Source organism: Gorilla gorilla, chromosome 17, assembly GCF_029281585.2.
Source record: "Gorilla gorilla gorilla isolate KB3781 chromosome 17, NHGRI_mGorGor1-v2.1_pri, whole genome shotgun sequence".
In the NCBI taxonomy this organism is placed as follows: domain Eukaryota; kingdom Metazoa; phylum Chordata; class Mammalia; order Primates; family Hominidae; genus Gorilla; species Gorilla gorilla.
Window position 1 is genome coordinate 63,982,819 of NC_073241.2, and position 21,478 is coordinate 64,004,296.

The 21,478-nt window shown below is 37.6% G+C and overlaps 1 protein-coding gene across 16 annotated transcripts in view; it reads left to right on the top strand.

Annotated features, from left to right (window-relative positions):
- DTNA (dystrobrevin alpha) overlaps positions 1-21,478 on the top strand; it is a 394,389-nt gene that overhangs the window by 253,313 nt on the left and 119,598 nt on the right. For all 16 annotated transcript variants that reach the window (XM_055368709.2, XM_055368711.2, XM_055368712.2 and 13 more), the window contains 2 exons: positions 6,888-6,955; positions 16,893-16,973. In XM_055368709.2, the coding sequence (XP_055224684.1) occupies positions 6,889-6,955; positions 16,893-16,973 (148 nt within the window). In that variant the 5' untranslated portion in view covers position 6,888. The remainder of the gene's footprint in view (positions 1-6,887; positions 6,956-16,892; positions 16,974-21,478) is intronic.

The window sequence follows — 21,478 nt, forward strand, 5'->3', positions numbered from 1 at the left end:
AATGTGATACCTCCATTTGTTCTTTTTGCTTAGTATTGCTTTGGCAATGTGGGCTCTTTTTTGGTTCCATGTGAATTTTAGGATTTATTTTCTAGTTATGCAAAGAACAATGATGGTATTTTGATGGAAATTGCATTGAATCTGTAGATTTCTTTGGGCACAATGGTCATTTTCACAATATTGATTCTACCCATCCATGAGCGTGGGGTGTGTTTCTATTTGTTTGTGTCATCTGTGATTTCTTTCAGCAGTGTTTTATAGTTTTCCTTGTAGGTATTTTTTATTTCTTTGGTTTAGTATATCCATAAGTATTTTATTTTGTTTTATTTTATTTTATTTGCAGCTGTTGTAAGAGGGATTGAGTTCTGGATTTGGTTCTCAGCTTGGTCATTGTTGGTGTATATCAATGCTACTGATTTGTGTACATTGATTTTGTATCCTAAGACCTTACTGAATTTATTTATCAGATCTAGGAGCTTTTTGGACTAGTCTTTAGGGCCTCCTAGGTGTGCAGTCACATTGTCAGTGAAGAGCAACAGTTTGATTTCTTCTTTCCAATTTGTATGCTCTTTATTTGTTTCTCTTGTTTGATTGCTCTGGCCAGGACTTCCAGTACTATGTTGAATAGAAGTGGTGAAAGTGGGCATCCTTTGTTTAGTTTCAGTTCTCAGGGGGAATGCTTTTAACTTTCCCCCATTCAAGAAGCTCTTAGTATAAATTCTCAGGTCCAACTCCAGATTCAGTAGGTCCAGGTATTTGCATTTTTGATTAGGTCTCCAGGCTAGTGTGAGAGGCAGTCATAGCCGAGAACTACTATGCTGGACACTTGATAAGGGAAACCAAATCCTGGATAACCCATCTAGCTGGTCGCTACACTAAAGTAGTGAGCTCATGCACCTCTCTCCAAAAAAAAAATAATAATGATAATAATAATAATAAAAAATAAGATACCAGTTCCAGGAGTAGAAGATGATATTCAAAGTAAAATACAAAGTCAGAAACTCATTATAACCTTGTATTTTAGTAACAGCATTTTTGTACTGTCATGGGCTCATCTGGATAAAGGACTAGGAAGTGAAAGCAAATGCAATTATAATTTGCCTCAGGAAAGAGCTCTGAATACTTTTTCATTATATTGCCAAAGATTAGGACTAGAATGTAAATCTAAGAAAGTAATATCAAAGGCCTTCCTCATTAACAGAAATGGAAACAGGCATTTATATGCCACCAATAAATCAATTAAAGGAGGAAAGGAGCTTGAAATGGCCTTCATTGTGGTTATTAACTTCAGGGAGTGCAGCAGTTGGGGATTGCTGAACCCAGCATTTTCTTTTCATTCACCTGGAGCAAAATGTAGGAAAATAAAGCATGGTAATGCTGTCATCATATTAAACCCAAAGTCTGCTTAAGTGTTTGCTAAAGTGGAGCAAAACAAAGCAGAGCCAGACGTTTCCAAAAACATTGTCCTGCTTTTGTGGATTTTAATCGCGAGACTGTGAATCAGTGTGTGACTTGGTGTGTTTCTATGTGTCTGGTTTATATAAATCTGGACACTGGGAATTCTTTTAATCTCCCTGATTATTTCCAGTGTAACAATGTCCTAAAATAGGAGGATTCCATTAAGAAATAATACATAAAGGAACTTCCCAGTGAAGTTTGAGAGAGCTGTGACCCTTCTCCATCCTCCTTTTGGCCTGTTAATTGCCAAGTCCTATTTACTTTTTTCAGTTTACCAATTTCAGAAAATCTTAATTTGAATTGAACAGTAGCATCTGGAATAAGATTACTGGTGAATGGAATCTATACTAGCTTAGGGATTTAATAATTAACAGAAAAAAGAGAATTCAATGTCTTGTCATGCCAGAAAATACCTTATGGTTTTTAGGCAGCCACTTTACCTTCTTGAGTCTTAAGTTCCTTAGCTATAACTTGGGAATATAATATCTTTTTGACTTCCTCACAAAGTTACAGGGAAAAGCATTTTATAATCTTTAAGAAGTTATACAAATGTAAGACACCATTAGTTTCAGCTTCTGCCTTTAAAATTTCTTTTATATCGTGTGTAATAGTAATGTGTATTTATTATGGATGGTGTTGGATGAAAGGTGTGCCTTGAAGGAAGTAACTTGAGGATGTGATATTCCAACGTGAATTCATTTCACTATGCCAAAATATAGTTCACATTTCTTCTAACACTGTGTTCCCTACCTTTGGATTTATTCTTTATTTCTTGCTGGTTCCCAAACTGTTTTACTGTTATTTCATCCTTCCCCATACATGGGGGCAAAGAGTTGGAGCCATCCCTGTCCAGCGGTGCAACCCTCTTTTAATGACATTTCTGAAGAAGGGTGACTTGGTGACTTCGCCTCCTACAAATTCATTAATGCCATGGGGCCAAAAGATTATTTCCTAATATGGGAGAGAAAAAGCTGAGGTCCTCTCATCTGCCATTCTCTGTGTGGTCTGGTAGTCACCAAGTCCTATCAAATGTGTCTTCTAAATCTCTCTTAAATCAATGCTTTAATGCAACACATGAGTCTCACTCCTGAAGCACAGAAGTATCCAATTCACTGGACTCTTCCGTTAGTCGTGTGTTCCCACGCCTACCCTCCTACCTACCCAGTCTTCCTTCCACTCACCATGCTGGAGTTGTTTCCTAAACCTGAATCTCTATACATCAATTTCCTACTTAAACCTTGGATGGCATCTAGCGTCAATTGGAAAGCCGTTTATCGTCTAAACATGACAAGGATGGCTTTCCAGATTTGATGCCTGTTAATCTCTGAAGTGTATCCACTCACACTTGCACCCAGCAATACTGAGCAACTGCCTGTTCCCAAATGCACCTTACCTGTTTTAAAGCTCCCTGCTTTTCTTCACGATTCTATTTGCCCTTCCTCCACTCTTTTTCATCTGGAAAATTCCCGTTTATCCTTTTAAATTCTCTTTCAGAGTCCCTCTTTATTTGATCCTCTTTCAGATCATCCCAGAAATAAACTACTACATCTCACAGTACATATTTTCATTATGGTACATATTACTCCAAATTTTAATTATTTGTTAGAAAAATTTGTTTCCCCTTTCAAAGTTGTGAGCTTCTCGAAGACAAGGATCATGTTGTATTAATCTTTGGGTCTCAAGAAACTACCAGTGTGTTTGACAAAGTATAGCTACTTTATAAATATGGCTTCAGTAAATGAATGGATGGGTTCTTATAAGTGAAAACAACATATGTCCTGTATAATTTGTGGGACTGAGTTTTAGTAAAGGAAACATCTGACAGGGCTCATCACTTATTTATCACTGTTAGTTCTTTTCACCCTTTTGACATTTATATAATCTTCTTGTAAAATCTAAGGTTGTAAGCATCTTATGTACATGAAGGAGCAACAAAAACTGACCAAATTGGGCTCATCGGTGAGCCACGTGCCCTGTGGTACACATTAGTGTCATCACAGATGGGTTATTTTCCCCTTCACCTCCTCCATATGACTTTGGGCAGCTGTTATTGTACTGAAATTCATGAAAAGCACAGCTCCTTGTCAATTTCCCTCATTTCAGAAACAAAACTGCTCTCTGGAAAAGCACCTGCTCCTTTCCCTACAGAATGACATGCTCTTCTCTCTTTCGAAGGCAGTGAGAATGTAGTCAGGCATTGTGTGTCTCAGATCCCATTGATCAGAGTTAAATTGGAAACCAAAGAGCCCACAGTGGTGTTCCCTGCCTGTTGAACTCATGAGCTTACTTTGTCCTAGAGTCCCTCTATTGAATCAGTGTAAAGTGTAATCTAGCAGGCCTCCCGTTTTTACTATTATGACTATGATCAATGGGTAATAGGTGAGTATTCTCAATTTTATCTGACTACACTACTTTCCAGAAAACTCTGGGGATAAAATGAGAAGTGTGTTATTTTTCTCTTATATTTATAATTATATTCTGTGCCTTCTATTATTTCATACCACAGAGATTTTTCTATCTCTTCCAAGGTACACATTTGACCTAGAAGTGAGAATTAATACCTATTGTGTAACTAATGATGGTTCTTTTACAAGTTAATTAATCAAAAAAAACATGAGGAATAGAACAAAAGTTGACATCAGTGTACTTTGCATCTTTTTCAACTTCTTCATAAGACTTGATTTTGCTTTAAAATGTATGGTCCTAGATTATAAGCAATGTAAATTAGTTTCTGTCATTTCAAATAATTAATCTCTGAAACTAGTACAATTTGAATTTCACACTTCTGTAAGTCAGATTTGGGAAATATAATTGAAAGTTCATTTCATGGAAACCAAACTTACCTTGTTTTGCTGTTTTCTCTCTTTCCTCTTTTTTTTTCTCTTTCATTCATTTATTCAATAAATACTAGCTGGCCATATCATTTGTTGGTTGGACTTTGCTGGGCACTGTGAAAAATTAAGATATGTGAGGTTAGTGCTCTCAAAACCTTACAGAGAAACAGACAAAGTGTTAAATAGGAGTAGAGTTGTCACAACACCACAAAACAAGTAGTACAAGCAGCAAGGCCTGCAAGTTCAGATGCCAGGCTTTACCTCTGATATTTTCTATCAGAGCTCCCTAGACTACCATCCTTTGTGATTTATTTTTAATCATTCTTTTCATCTCATTCTAACACACAGATCCAGGAACACATCACTTGTTCTATCCTCTATCTCTCTTACTGCCTCAAGTCTACTTCTGAGCCCTTGAAATAAAAATTGGAAGCTATATTCATACTATTTTGTGAAAGTCAGTATTATCTACCCACTTCTGAAATAAAGGAGATGAGGTTATATGAATTAGGAAGGGAGTGTTTTTTTCTAGATCTATATATCAACTTTACCTGCGTATATGAAATCTTATAAAAAGAAAGTATTTGACCATGTTCAGCAACAAATTGTTACCAAATTGATGAAGCTTCATTAGTAACTCTACTCCTTTCCAATAATTATTTAGGATAGTCCCTGGTATATTATCTAACCCATTGTTAATATGTGCATACTCTTCCCTTGACTCCATAAACCAAAGCTACTCTACGTCCTTCCCTCCCTTCCTGGCAATGGGCAAATAGTGCTTCACCCATAAAAGCATCTGCTCAGGCTACTGGACCAATCTGATAAACATCACTTTTACCACCAATTTTTTTTTTTAAATTTTACCGTCAGGTGAGTCATTTTGTACACAGCTCATTACCTTTTGAGCAGTCTTCTGCTGTAGTTTTGTTAAATTTATCCTCAGGAAATCAACCCCTCTCATGGTCACACCTTTCTTTCCACTTCTATGGCTATAATTACCTCATTGTGTCTTAATTGCTTTTATGCTTCGGTATCTCTGCCACTACAGTATAAGCACCTTGAGGACAAGCACTGTGGCTTGATCACTGTAGTGCACTCAGAGGACAGCGTGGTCCTGGCTTGATCACTGTGATGCGCTCATAGGACAGTGTGATCCTGGCTTGATCACTGTGGGGCACTCAAAGTTTAGTAGGGTTCCTGGAGTATGAAAGGCACTCAGTAAAGGCTTGTTTTGTTTTCATTCGTTTATTTTTAATTGGCAGATAATTATAGTGTATATTTATGGGGTACAATGTAATGTGTTGATCCGTGTATGCATTGTAGGAAGAGTCAGTCAAGCTAATTAACATATCCATCACCTCACCAACTTATTTTTGGTGGTGAACATGCTGTTTATTGAGTGAGTGCTCAGAATTGAAAGGCATTGTGTGCTGTGGAGGTGCAGAGGACAGGCACCAAACCCAGGCAGTTGTAGAAAGTTGGGGAAGATTTCAGAGGAAGATAGACAAACTGAGATTTGAAGGGTGACAGCAAGTTAGCTTGGCGTAGGGAGAGGACAATCCTGTCAAAAAAGAGCATGGACAGAGTCCTAGATTTGAGAAAGAGCAGGGGCCATAGCCACAGGCAAAAAACCCATGCAGCTACACCTTTTGTTAACTATGCCGGAGAATCAAGGCAGAAGTCAGTGTGGTAGACATACGTGTGCATCTATATATGTGCACATGAGAGGAAACGTTGGTTTTTGAAAGTTTAATTAGATGTAATAAAAAGTCAAATCTGTCAGCCTCTAAAACTCTTGATATTTAGCCCAAAGCCCTCTACATGATTAAACATATCCATTAACTTTCTCATTATTTTCTTTTTCCTCAAGCTGAAGTTTATTTTTTCTATCACATTTTAATTCTCTGTTTTAACTGTTGGCATTTTAGTAGTATATTTTAAATAGTTCAATTGCAGACAATAGTATGGTTAAGGAAAGATATTTGAATCTAACCACCTTGCATGAAGTTGTTATATACAGGAACTGTTGCAAGTTCCAAACACTCAACTTAGAAATGAACATTTAGAAAATTACCTGTTTATAAATTGAGGTTTTGAGTGCATAAGGGACAACTGGCAACAGGATGAGATGGAAGCCATACTGGTCTTAGAGTCCAAACGTCTGCATCCTTCATTCACCAAGTCCATCAGACTCTTGGTTTCATCATCTGTTGAATGGGATCCACAATATCTGTTCTCCAGTCATAGGTATTCTTAAAATTGAAAGAGAAACTGAATGGGAAACGAGTCACCTAACAGATGGTAGATTGTTGTATTTAGTTATAGCACAAGGTCATTTGCTACAGTAGTTATTTTTATGTTAGACAATAAAAATTTTATACCCCCTCCAACAACTACAACAATAATATATATGGAAAAATATGTGCAGCAATTTAGGTTGGTAAAACTAAAGCTGTACTTTTTAAAACAAACAGTTTTAAATAGGTTTTCTATGTGTTTGTGTCACAAGTACAGCAAGTATGTTTACAGAGAAATGGCTTCTTGCCTCAATAGCATGAGGATAATATGCATTGTAACTATTTTGTCTCATAGAATGATTGAAGATAGCGGGAAAAGAGGAAATACCATGGCAGAAAGAAGACAGCTGTTTGCAGAGATGAGTAAGTATGGATCTTTTAAGGAACACCCTATAGTTTCCATTGAATACTCATGGAAAGGCTAGAAATAACCACTTATCTTTATGATATTTGTACTTTTCCTTAGGATCCTAAGTTCCTTTCATGAAGTGTACATTTTGGCCTTTTTTACTTCTTACTTGGTAAGAGTTTAGTTAGTCAGTAATTCATCCTAATTTGCTATTAGACTATATATTTTATGTGGAAGAAAATGTTTATAGATCTATGTATTTACATTCACACATATATGCACATACAGAGACAGTTGATAAACACTATTTAGTGTTGACATTAATATAGTCCACTAAACTTTAAAGTCTGTATTCATCACCCTGAACTGTCACAGCAGCTGGCATATTGTAGGCACTAGATAAAATTTGTGAAATGAATTATTGACTTTCTTCCCTGCAAAGTGATATCATATGTTTACGTGGAAAGGAGAAGTTAGGCACAATTACCGGACCAAACTATAAACTGTCATTCAGACCTCATGTAGAAGAGGAGAATCTATTCTGCAAACTGGTTTTTTTTAAAATACTAAGGAAAATAAAAGATAAAAGGAGCTTAGAGGTGACCTGCTACACAAGGGAAACCAAACTAAGTTACTGACTCCAGTGAAGAATCTATTCAATAAAGGCTATTGGTTTACGTAAGTGCACAGTTGCTGTATAAGTAATTGGTTGGTAGCATCTCCCTTGTAGACCATTTTTCTTATTCATAAAGAAAAAGAACTTGACATTAGGGAGAAAACCACACATCTCAAGTTGAATATTATAAAGGAAAAAGCATGGTTCTCTTCATGTCTTTTTATCTCTTCTTCCTGCATACGGAATGAGGATGAGCAGGAGTGAGTGGTAAGCCTTTTTCCCTAAGAAGGCAGTAGACAAAATTAGGTTTCTACTAAAGATTGGAAGTGATTGGCAAGAATGAGGGTCAGAACAGAAAAAGGAAAGTCCCAGATAATAAGATTCATATTTTCCTTTATCATTCCCCAATAATCTGGTGGTACCAAGATGGCATTAGAACTAACAAGGAGGAAAGAAAATTAAAATTGATGTGGGGAATCTCAGTCATGTTCCTTGCTTTTTCCACTTTTAAAGATGTGCTTAGAGTGACTGGGAGAGTTTTAGCCAGGCCTTCCAATTTCCTAGACCCCATGTGTGGTACTGTGTCTTCACCTGGAATTGTGACCTTTGTGCAGTTACAAATCCAACAGAGCAAGGAGCCTAGTGAGTACCTGTCCATCTAAACAAAATCCAAAGCAGCACAGGTATCCTCCAACAGCACAGTCTTATATTAAAAAGACGTAAAATTATGTCTTATATTATAAGACATCATGGGACAATGTCTTCTCAGACACAGTAGAAAAAAAATACTTACCATAAAAAGGCAATAAAATCTGGGGAAAAATATTTGAACTTATCATTATAACACTAAAGACTGTATCAGACAGCACACTGTAAGAACTATAAAAGTATGCTTATTCAATGATTTTGTAAATCCTTCTTTGAGTTTAAGTATCCCAATGCTTTCTGAACCTGACATAGTGCCTGGCTCAGACAAATACATATGTTACAAATGTCTATTGAGTTAAAATTGCCCAACTCAAAGAAAGCTCGATATGATTTTTAGAGACATAGAAATAAGACAACTCTAAGTTTTTCTTCAAGTGACAGAGACTTAGGAAAATCGTGCATTCAGTTCCCAAATTATAACTTTGTGTTTTCATAGAAACATCACAGTGATGTCTTGCAGCTTTATTAGTTCTATGAGTTCTTGTGATTAACGGTCAGAATAGATAAACAAGCCAAACAAATATGTATCTTTCCTCCCTGGGTGTTCCAACTCAAATGTTGGCAAAAACAGCTAAACATGTCTGACCTTAATAATTCATTAGTTTAAGCAACATGTTTATATCAGCACTAAGTAGGGCACATCCACAATAAGTAGGATTTGGCTGGATAAAACAATTGGCTGGTTTCAAAGGGAGCAATTGATTTTGACAGGTAGACTGTCATACAAAAGAGAAAGGTAATATCACTGAGAATGTGTTAAATGGTTGAAAAATATATGGGTATCCCAGCTGTATCAGCAGCACACCAAAGAAAGGAAAGGAAACTTATCAGAGAAGACTGGCATCAAGATTCAAAAACTAACTTCCAGGAATCTGCTTTCTAGACAGGGAGCAAAAAAGGACTAGACTTGTAAATCTTCTCATCTAAGTATTATATAGAAATATTTAAAGAAAAAACAACAAAAGAAAGTGCCAATGAGATTCTTTGCTTTAGAAATTAGAAATGTGAAAGAAAAGTTGTAATGGCCAGAGTTAAACAGGCAGGGAAGACTTTTATCCAAGACTATTGCAACAAGGGAGAAAGACTGAACTCAACTTCCCTGGAAGAAAAGGCAGGAAGTACTTTAAGCACTGGGGAAAAATACTGGAGGACTTCAGGGAGGAGATTGGTCAATGTGATTAGGCCATCTGTTTGCTAATTGTCACATTTAAAAGTTAGGCTTCTACCCTCCTGATAAGACTTGGAGATAGAGGTGATAAGTCCTTCAATTATTATATTTCAAAGGGCTGGCACCCAGGTTCTTGAGAAAGACATTCCTGGGTTGTAAACTTGGCAAGATATTTACATCTCAAAGGGGCAGAGAAAGAATTTACAATGAAAAGTTTTCTAAAGTAAATGCGGTAAGAAAACAGAGGTCAGAAGCCTAGAGCAAGGAAGAAGTCTATCTAAAGTCAGGCAAGTTGAGGAGGTCTAGGTCTTAGAAAAGGTAAAGAACAGAGAGCAATTGATAAGAAAAATTGATAAGAAAGTTTGGCAAATTCAGGTGATTGCAGCACATATGTGTTAAACATTCACTCTTAGCTCATTACTATAAGCAGCAGAAGCAGGAAGAAACAGCAAAGAAATGAAATTAAGAGAAGCATAGACTAAAAAACAAACAGAAAAAAAATAGCTTTATATAAAAAATTGGGTGACCACCTACTTTGATTTAAGAAATTCTGTACAAGTTCTCCCTTAACCAAAAATTCTCTTCACAATAATGCCTTAATTATCAGTTTGCTTAGTACCTTGGATTAAAGCTGAAAAAAACAAAAAAAAAAAAACAAAAAAACCCTCTAGTTAAATATAAACGTCATCCTCACCTTGGCTTTTTCAGCCATCAAATAAGTTTAGCAGCTTAAATAAGTTTATCAGACTGACTTTTAACAGAATGAATTGTTTGTTCTTGGAATTAAACTCTCCTTTTCTGTTTTTTTACTCTCAGAGCACATTTACTTAGCCTTATATGGTAGTTACTTGTGAACATGTCCACACCACTCACTGCTGTGAACTCCTTTTTAGGGACAGACCTAGGACATGTACCTTCAACAGACCTAGGACATGATTTGAAGGTTAAATCAGCTTTTAAACAAGCTGAATCAAGGCTTGTTTAAAAGCCGATTGGGCACAGGATGGGTAGGTTTTAATGGAAGGGAAGTGATTGGAAAACACACTTCGAGAACATTGAAGCCTGCCTAACAAGGTAAGGAAGGTCTTGGGGAGAAATGAGAGTGATGCCACCGGCCTGTCAGCAGAGACAGGACTTGAAATCAAAAGGAGGCAAATGAAACTACTCAACAAATACCATTTTTGGCTTTTGTTTTTGCTTTTGTTTTGAGACACAGTTTCACTCTGTCGCCCAGGCTGCAGTGCAGTGGCGCGATCTCAGCTCACTGCAACCTCCGCCTCCCGGTTCAAGTGATTCTTGTGCCTCAGCCTCCCGAGTAGCTGGGACTACAGGTGCACCACCACACCTGGCTAATTTTTATATTTTTAGTAGAGACACCCTGGGTTTCACCATGTTTGGCCAGGCTGGTCTCAAACTTCGATCTTAAGTGATCCACCCACCTTGGCCTCCCAAAGTGCTGGAATTACCACTTGAGCCACTGTGCCCGGCCTAAGTACTGTTGAATTATTTGAAGGCAGGCCATCCTTGAGAGTGTTGGCTGAAGTCGGCACATGCACGATTGGAAAGGAACCTAGGGCATGATTTTGAAATGCACACTATGAGTTTAAGAAAACCGATCTCAAAAATTCAGAAAAATGACATGAATGACCCCACCACTGTAGGTTCATGGATACGGTGACTGTTTTCACTTGCTTCTTCATTTCTCATGCTCCTCAGTCTTTTTAAGATATTAACACCATGGATCGCCACCCCAGAAATTCTCTCTATGTCATCACCCTAACATAGTCTCCTGCTTTTTCTGTCCCCTCTACTTCTCTTTTTCTGTCTCTTAGTACCCTGTAGACACTGAAGTCAGAGAATTTAAAGATTTCTTCTTGACCAGTTGTCTCCATATACAATTTGTCTTTCTCTCAAGCCTTTACCTTTATTGCTATAACCCTTGAGTGTTCAGAGTCCCCCAAAACAACTCTCATTTCTCATGAGCCAGCTTATCCAAAATAGGCAGCACATAAACTAAACTTCCCTTCCAGCCTTGCCTACTTGTTGTCAAGTGTTCTGCTAATGAAGCAGCTTGAGGAGGACTCATTGTCACTCCACTAATAGTGCCCATCACAAAAATACCTATCATCCCTGCCAAGGCGGCTGCCTTCTAGTGTTCCCAAAGCCTGCGGTCTTTGAACAACTGCCAAGCAGCTGGGCACAGCTCAGAAGTGGGGAGAGCACTCCTATTCCCAAGTTTGTGCCTCATTTTGTCACTAGAAATATAGAATAGCCCTACTTGTGCACAGAGTCTCCTGTTGGCAATCTTGGCCCAGTCAAGCACACTACTACATTTTGTGTGCTTGTTGATAATTTCTGGAATATACTAAAGCTCTAATCCTTATATCCAACTGTCCTGTGGGTATCTTACTTGGACATCTTACAAGCAACTCAAACTCTTTAGCCCAAAACTGTCTTCACCCATCAACAAACCTATTCCTCCGTTTGTACCTTACTTAGCTCAATGAGGGATACTCTATTCCACTCAGCTACCTAAGGTAGCAATCATTTTTTACCCCCAAACTCCTTTATCTTCCTGTCAGTATCTCTCTCTTTCTCTCTCTCAGTATCTCTCTCTCTCCCTCCATCCTTCACACACACACACACACACACACACACACACACACACACACACACACACAGAGCCAATGATAAAGCGTGGCAGAGTTCAGGCAGCAGGTTCATCATAGGCTTCATTTTTATTCTGGAAATATGTATTGAGCAAAACTTTTAAATGAATGAGATATTTAAGAATCAAAATGGCTATATATTAATAGAAGGTTTTATAATGAGCTATCAAAATATAGAAGGCAAAACATACAAAAATTGTGTGAAAATGTTCAGAGTGCAAAAGCTAAAACCAAAAGTTAGATAAGACTGGTTGGTTGATTTGTTGGTTGATTGGTTGGTTGAATGAACAAATGAATGGGTAGGGAAAAGGTGGAAGGAAAGAAGGGAGTGAGAGAGGGAGAGAGAGGGAAGTAGGGACAGAGGGAGAAGAGAAGAAAGAGAATCTTTTCAAAAAGGGCTAAAGAAAGGAAAAACTGCTGTTGATAACAGTGTAAACAATCTGTGTCTTTGCTGTCCTATTTATTACTTCCTTCCAACTATGACATGGGTACAAGAGGCTTGAGGAGACGGTGCAAGAGCACTAAGTTGCCTTAAATAAATTTGGTTTAGTTTTTTTATTATGAAAAGTTTCAAATATATGTAGAAGTAGAGAAAATAGTATTTATCTCAACTCTTAATTACGTATGCCATCCCCCACTGTATTCGTATGAAGCAAAACTAAGAAATCACTTAGATCAGTTGAATCACCAGATTTAACGAATTATATTCCAGTGATGTAATTCAGAAAACAACCACTATCCATTATTTTGAAAAATAATGAAGAGTACATTGAAAAAAAGTAACGAGAAAATTCTGTACTTTTTTATTAAAAAGAAAAAGTATAGATTCTTTGGAGTTTAGGGTATGAACTGGTTATAAGTTTCATAACAAAATGGATGTTTTTTAGATCTTGGCCAAAATATAGTGGTAATTCTAGACATATCAACATACTAAAAGCAAAGATTGCCCTGCTGATTTTATTTCTTTACTCATTTATTTAAATTCCATCTTTTTAATAGATAAATTAAGTCAGCTAATACGCTTTTTAATAAGACGACCAGACTGCTAGATCAGAAAAATACCATTTGATAAAAATTAACCTTAATTTCAGCAAGATATTGACCAAAGCTGTTGGACTGTGCACGTGTTGGGGAATTGTGGAGTGGGTCACAATACAGTTAGGTAGATTTATAGGGGATGTCATGACCATGTCTAAAGCCACAACTAATGGGTCTATCAACTTGGAGGAAGGCGTCTAGTAGTATCCTGGAAGGCTCTGTTTGTGGACCTGTTCTGGTCCTTGGTTTTAATCAATGACTCGAATGAAGACACAGAACTAATCCCAAAGTAGGTTTTTGGGTTTATAAACTTTCAAGAAAAGACCACACATGTAAAACTGGGTTAAGTTCATTGTTTGCTGGGGCAAAGAAAAATACATTTATTTTGACAAGGCAGATAAACAGAGTAAGAGGCTATGTATCATATCTCAGCCCAGCTTCTTCTGGTCCCTTTCTGGATGGATCCTGCAGCTAACACATACATTGATTGTGCACGGTTGTGTGCGCTATATCTGACACACTAAATTGTATTGTTCACCACATCCCTTTCAATATTCAGGGCTTACATCATCAGCCAGGAAGAATTTATACAGCATTTACAGACCTACAGACCTCTTCCTGATTCTTGAACAAAACACAGGGTCAGTTAAGTCCACACAGTGATACAACAGGAGAGAGCAGTCAGTGCACTTCAGGCCCAAAGCAGCATCTCCACATCCCTCTTTACTGCATCCTGGAGAAGTGCACCTTTGCCATATTTCCCCCAGGACTTCAATCAGAGGAAAGTGCAGAGGTGCCAGGGTTACTGTGCTCAGAGGGTAAGGTCTTGCAGAAACTGAGAAACTTAACTATGTGCCACATCACAAACATTTTTTCATCTGGAGCTTAAATCATTATGCTTGAAGAACTTACACAAATAATCTGTGCCCCTAATGTTTTCTTTTAAGTGATTATTTACAGATATTGAGACTCTCCTGATTGCTGAGCCAAACTTAGCACCAATAAAAGTACATCCTCATCTGGGAGCAAAGGCAGATTTAGCATTCAGGTATTTCTAAAAGTCTCTCTGTCTCTGGTTATCGGGCATCTTAGAGAGCTCATTCCCCACGAGTCACATTTACAGAGGGCATGAAACTAGGAAAGATTTTTGAAGTTCCAGTGACAACTTAAGAATTTTAAAAGATTCAGAAAAGTTCCTAGTATGAGCTAAATTTTAAAAGTAACTAACCAGATAAATATGACATCCTACCCTTAGCTCCAAAATAGGCATTTAAATAGCAAATAGAAAAGATTTGACTTATATAGAAGTGCATATGATTTTTCAAAGCAGTTTTTTAATTAACTTCAAACTTAATAAAAGCTGGCATAATGAGCCATCTATTTTTAAAAAAAGATCACATTAGTTAGGAGTCCTTATCAAAGGTAGTAATAATTGCTTTCTGTATATTCTATACAGGTAAAGCAATAGCTATTTGGATTAATTTTGGACACCTAATTTTAAAGAGATATTAGCCAGTTACAGAACAGGGTGACTAGAATGTTTAAGGGTTTCAAACCATGCTTGATCATAATGAAAATAATAATAACAACTGCCATGAATTGAAGCCCTACTGGGTACCAGACAGATAAACAGTATACCTGAAATGGCTGTGGAGTTGAACATCTTTTACCCTAAAAAAAGTCAAGGAGAAGCTACCTCCCCAGCTAAATTTTAAAGTCCATGATGACAAGGACTGTTGCACATAATTTTCAGATGGTAATGAGGATGCTAATAATGATAATGTAGCTGCATTGCAATATTTCAGAAATGAATTCTCAAATGGCAGGGGGAAAAGAGTATGTGACTCCAGGGGAAACTAGATCAAATAGGTTGAAGTTACAGGGAGGTAAATCAAAGCTCAAATATAAAAAAGAAATTTCTATCACATATTTTTGTTCAGAAATGGCACATGAAGCCTCTTAAGGGGCCCATTTACTGTTAAGTGGTCATTATGTTCTCAGTGCAGAAGTCAAGACTTTATATCTGTGTATTACCAGCCAGTAAAGTTGATATTGTTATCTCGCTTTATCCATGAGGAAATTGAGATGCCAAGGAAAAACTTGGTGAAACTCACACAACTGGGAAGTGACAGAGTTTAATTTTACTTCCTTTAAAGCTCATTTATTTTCACAAGTAATAATCTTCTCTATCATTGGAAATAATCCTACATGGCCATTGGCTAACTGTTCATCTCTTGAGAACATTTCTAAGGGAATTCCTGCATTGGGTGAGGGTAGTTCCCCATCTCTTTGATCCCTCAAGTGCTCAGTGTCACTAAGCCTGTTTGTCAAATAATAAGCTTTATTAAGAGTGACCGTTTAATGATCTGCTTTGTAAAACCACAAAGTAATAGGACTATTGGCAACACTTTAAGTGAATCTGAAGATATCGGTTTGAGTTGAAGAAATGCTAAATCCCCTAGTGAGGGACACTTGCTAATTCATGCTGAGTTTCACTGGGAAAGCACTTAATTGGCCTTCTAATATAATTGCTTCCAGGATAGTTCATTTACTTTCTATTCTGTTTTACTCTAAAGGATTCACATAGCACATTTTATTAGTATATGACTGGTAAAGATAAAAGTTCAATACATGCCTTTATATCTGTTATGGACCATAAACATGGGCTTAGAAAAAGAAAATATGTAGAAATGGAGAAAAGCAGACATTTATTGATAGTCTAATGTGTTCTAGACAAAGTCTAGAGATTAACTCATTCAAAGGAGGGTGGGAGGAATTCTAGGAGCTCAGGTCTTGATGTAACAAGCAGCCCATCTGCAGGGTATTGAGATGAGACTGACCAAGCCTACGAGAGATTCTGTGGTAGAAAGTAGTGGGCAATGTCGTTAGGCAAGTAAGCTGGAAAGAAACTGCAGACGAGCTTGGATTCTGAGCAGAGCTTTTAGACCTGATGTTCTGGGCATCAGGAGCCATGCTGGACTCCTAAGTGGGAGAGTGAAATAAGGAAAGTAGTTTAAGAATATAGGGAATGTGTTCCCTCTAAGTTAGGAAGGAACTGGAAGCCACAGTAAAAGAAAGGTTGTTTTAGAAAGGCATCTCTTCCTCTGAGATTGACAGGAAGGATCACAAGAAAGTTGTTAGTAATAAAAATGAATACTTATGCAGCATTTACTGTGTGCCAGATGGTGTTTAAGTGCCTTAGGTATATTCACTCATTTATCCTTACAACAGTCCTGTGCAATAAGTACTATTATTATCATCATCCCCATCTTCCAAGTGAGAAAATTGAAGCTCTAAAAGCAATTGGCCTAAGGGCACACAGAGAAGATGCTCAGCAGTCAGTACATGGTCACCTAACAGCCACATTCTAATGACCAATAGCAATGCACTTTAAATGCTTATTTGATGATAGTATCTATATCATCTAGCTGTTTCACTGTAGGTCACAGCTTGAGCAGACTGTTTTCAGAAGTGGTGGACACAACAGGGATGACATTGTGTTTCTTGATCCAAGAATATGGTTTACAACCTAATCTCCAATGTTGATTACATGTGTGTGCTCTTTTTCCTTAGAACCTGAGGAACTTGTCCTTGAATAGGACAGACCTGTTCAAGTCTTAAAGTTATATTTATATTCTAATAAAAATAAAATTAGGGGTAAGGATCATATCTGCAGTTGTTTTATTTGTAAACATTGTAAATTTCTTTCTGCACACATGGCATACCTTATGTGTCCTTTTTCCCCGCACTAGGGGCTCAAGATCTGGATCGCATCCGACTCTCCACCTACAGAACAGCATGCAAGCTTAGGTTTGTTCAGAAGAAATGCAATTGTAAGTATGCCAGTTGTTTGGACTAATTACCATCATGAATCCTATAGTTTACATTTGGTACTAAGTTTATTAAACTAGATTCTCTTACAAATATTGCTAATCTTGTTATATATGTTTACACAACGATAAAAGGGGTATTATGATGCACAAATGGTAGAAATGACTCCTAAGTAGTCTTGAAATCTGAAAATGCTTAAATACTAAAGCATATGAACCGTTTAGTTCATACTAAAAGGATGAACCTCTGGATACATATACAGTATAATTCTGACCTTGGAATGGTTTAAATCTGGATGGATGTTTTTCTTCTTTTCTCTAACCTTGGTATCATAAATGCAGTGCCATCAAAATGGTTTCCAACATCATTCTCAGCAAACTATCGCAAGGACAAAAAAAACAAACACCGCATGTTCTCACTCATAGGTGGGAACTGAACAATGAGAACACATGGACACAGGAAGGGGAACATCACACTCCGGGGCCTGTTGTGGTGTGGGGGGGAGGGAGGAGGGATAGCATTAGGAGATATAACTAATGTAAATGATGAGTTAATGGGTGCAGCACACCAACATGGCACATGTATACATATGTAACTAACCTGTACATTGTGCACATGTACCCTAAAACTTAAAGTGTAATAATAATAAAATAAAATAAAAATGGTTTCCAAGAACTTTATAAAATATCAAACATTAAATCCCCTTTATATTTGTATTTTCTTTTACAAGCACAGGAAAATATTTTAAAGCTTTTGGAAAACATTTAAGTTTTTTTCTGAAAGAACAAAATTAGCTCTTTGTGTCAGAGTTTTAACCACATTTGTTTACATCAGACAAAAATAAGAAAAGAGACAATACTTAAAGAAACAATGTAACTTGCTCCAGTTTTTTTTTCAAATTTAAAAGTGTAAGCAATAAGCTAGATCACTAGTCACAATGAGCAGTCTTATTCTCTGCTGGGTCAACACTTCCACTGTATTACCATATCCATTTTCTCTTGGAAAAAAATACTGATTCATAGTTCATGTGTAAGAACTTTTTCTTTTCTTTTTAAAAAGTTTACTTATTTAAAAAGTCTCATTTTTTAATTAATATTGGATGAATTTTTAAAAATGAAAACCGTAATGTTCTCCTGATACATACACATAGTTCTACGATAACTGGCATGGTAATTAGACTCATGGTAAGGGTAGAAACCAGGCATCTCCACATGTCTACCCTCTCAGAGTCTCTAGAAGGTGTTTCCTAGGGCCCTGGGCAGGTCACCTCAGCCCCAGGCTTCTAGGCTTACAGCTAATCATGACTGTGAGGATGCAAAGTACGCATCTATTCCTCAAGTTTCTCATCTACATCTTATTCCCCAGCCCCAGTGGCTAAAAATGGGGCTGAAGTTTGGGGAAGGAGGGGATGGAAGAAAAATATAAGTTGGTTGTCTTATTTTCATTTTCTGTGGCTTGTAACAGAATACTGGAAACTTTGCAATTTATAAGAAAAGGAATTTATTTCTTACAGTTATGGTGATTCAGAAGTCCAAGTCAAGGGGCTGCCTCTGGTGAGAGTCTGCTTACTAGTGGGACTCTCTGCAGAGTCTCAAGATGGTGCAGGGCACACATAGTAAGGAGGCTGAGCATGCTAACTCAGGTCTGTCTTCCCCTTCTTATAAGGCCACCAGCCTCACTCCTGTGATTACTCATGGATTAATCCATTCATGAGGGCAGAGCCCGCATGACCAATCACCTCTTAAAAGCCCCACCTCTCAACACTGCGTCACAGGGGGTTAAGTTTCAACATGAGTTTTAGAAGGGACAAACATTCAAACCATAGCATTGGTCACACATCATATATGTGTTTTGACTCCTCACAGGAAGCTAAAGCAATCTAAAATGAGTAGTGAGAAAAGTATTACAGATGTTGAAAGAATTTGTTACTGTATTTGTAGTCCTAATGAGTCAATAAAAGCCATTTCCACTGCTTGCGATAGGGGCCAAGGAAAATGTTCCCACAGAAGAAGTTTCCTCTTCCCCTTCAAACACATCACCCAGATTACAAATAAAAGGAAGAATCTCTGTGTTTTCAGCAATTAAAAGGGAGATGATTGTCCCACGTTCTTATCATGTGTTACCACTACAATGGCCTCAGAATTGGAGGGGAAGGCAGAGGGTAAGTGGTAGGCACTCTGTCCTCCTTAGAGCTTTGCCAAGCGGAGCCTTCCTTAGGCTCCTTTCAGGAGAGCTAGAGATTTCCAATAAAAGACTACAAAACGGTAAGAAGGAACCCCCCATCAAAAAAAAAGCAAAAAAGGAAAACAAAGAAAAGAAAGAAAGGAAAAGGAAAAGGAAAGGAAGGAAGGGCTCAGGGAATCAGGGATTTGGCAACACTGCACTCAACATTAAGGTGGACACACTGTGTTGTCCCCACTCAACATTAAAGTGGACACACTGTGTTGTCCGCAGCTGTGGTCCACAGGCCTTATGCATGCCTCCTGCTCTCTGAGAAAGGCACTTTCTCATTCTTGGGCATTTCCTTTTCCTCTTTCTGTTCTTTTTTGGTCCACATCCTTATCCTGCATCCAGAATTGTCTTGGAATTTCTTGAAAAACAGTAGAGAAGAAGTGAGGATGCTAATCCATCCCTGGGTGAAAAGAGAAGCTTATACCTGTCCAGTGGCCCTTCAGTCTGTCCATTCATTGACCTCTTAATTCAGTTAAGTGTATAATGAGCTCCTGCTATGTGTTTGACATTGTGCTAGGTACCAAGGATAGTGTGATGATGAATGACATGCAATCCCTTCCTTCAAGTTGCTCAAAATCTAACTGAGAATGTGGGCTTTTAAGCAGATTTATAAAACCATGTAGAAAGATAATGATAGAAACATGTACATGGTATGTGAGAGCTTCAGGGAGTCAGTGCCCTGACTTGTTGGGGGTGAGGGTCACTGGTAGGGCTTTCCTAGAGAAGGAGATATCAGGAAAGTCTTATTTATTTTACAATGTACCTTATAAAATTCCTGTATTTCAGGATGAGAAAAGGTATTACATTCTACAAAATTAGACAAAGTTAAGGCCCAAGGAAGAAAAACAAGCATATTTTGAATGCTTTGCTAAATTAAGGTTTTAAAAATTGTTTCTACCTTGATCAGAGGCATTAAATGCAAGTACTATATGTCTTTGCAAAGTTTTCCTTTCTAACAATAAATGCAACAGTTGTGATATTCAGAGGTATTTGTAAAATGCTTACATAATTGATCTTGGCTTATCTTAATCAAAGTTGAAACCTTCCTTCTAGAAAGTTAGCCAACCAGAAGCAGCGATGTTTACATGACATAACATTAGTCAACATTGAATATATTCGCTGATTAGAGGAAAGTAATTTTAGTCTGCAATAAACCTAACCCACAATAAATTATGATACCTTATAATGGAGTTTTTCCCTACAATAAAAGAAATAAGAAACAAAATGTAGGTAGCATATTTGTAAGTGCATTTTTTTATTGGAAAGTGTTGGGCTGCTCTAACAAAAATACCATAAACTGGGTGGCTTATAAACAACATTTATTTCTCATAGTTCTGGAGGCTAGAAAATCCAAAATCAAGGCACTGCCAGATTTGGTATCTAGGGAGGGCAGTCTTCTGGTTTATAGGTGGCCCCTTCTCACTGTGTCCTCCCATGGTGGAAGAAGCAAGGCAGCCCTCTGGGGCTTTTTCTTTTTTTTTTTTTTTTGACAGAGTTTCACTCTTTTTTCCCAGGCTGGAGTGCAATGGTGCAATCTCGGCTCACTGCAACCTCCGCCTCCCAGGTTCAAGCAATTCTCCTGCCTTAGCCTCCCGAATAGCTGGAATTACAGGCATGCACCACCACACCCAGCTAATTTTGTATTTTTAGTACAGACAGGGTTTCACCATGTTGGTCAGGCTGGTCTCAAACTCCTGACCTCATGTGATCTGCCCGCCTTGGCCTCCCAAAGTGCTGGGATTACAGGTGTGAGCCACAACGCCTGGCCTGGGGCCTCTTTTATAAGGGCACTAATCCCCATCATGAAAGCTCTGCTCTCAAGTCCTGATCACCTGCTAAAAGTCCCCACCTGGTAATACCATCGCATTAAGGGATTACGTTTCAACATGAGAATTTGGTGGGGACACAAACATTCAAACAATAGCAGAAACTCATTATAGTATTTACTTCGTAGAAATCAATGGATCTTAAGTGAAAATAGATTGTTTACTTTTAGGTCCATACCTTATTTAAAATTTATTGCATATACTAACAAAACTAAGTTTTAAAACTACATAAAGGAGGAAAAAACAAAAACGGCTGTTGTAAAACTTATCACCTAGAAAAAAAATGAATATTGTCTGCATACAGCACAGACTGTGTAGGTTTTCAGGAGATTTCTTTTTTATCTATTATCTAAATCCAAATTTCATAAATGTTGGTGAATTCCCTATAGTTCTATCCCCACAGCCCTTGCCTACTTTGTTTATGATTTTCCATGTGGACAACTGGTTCC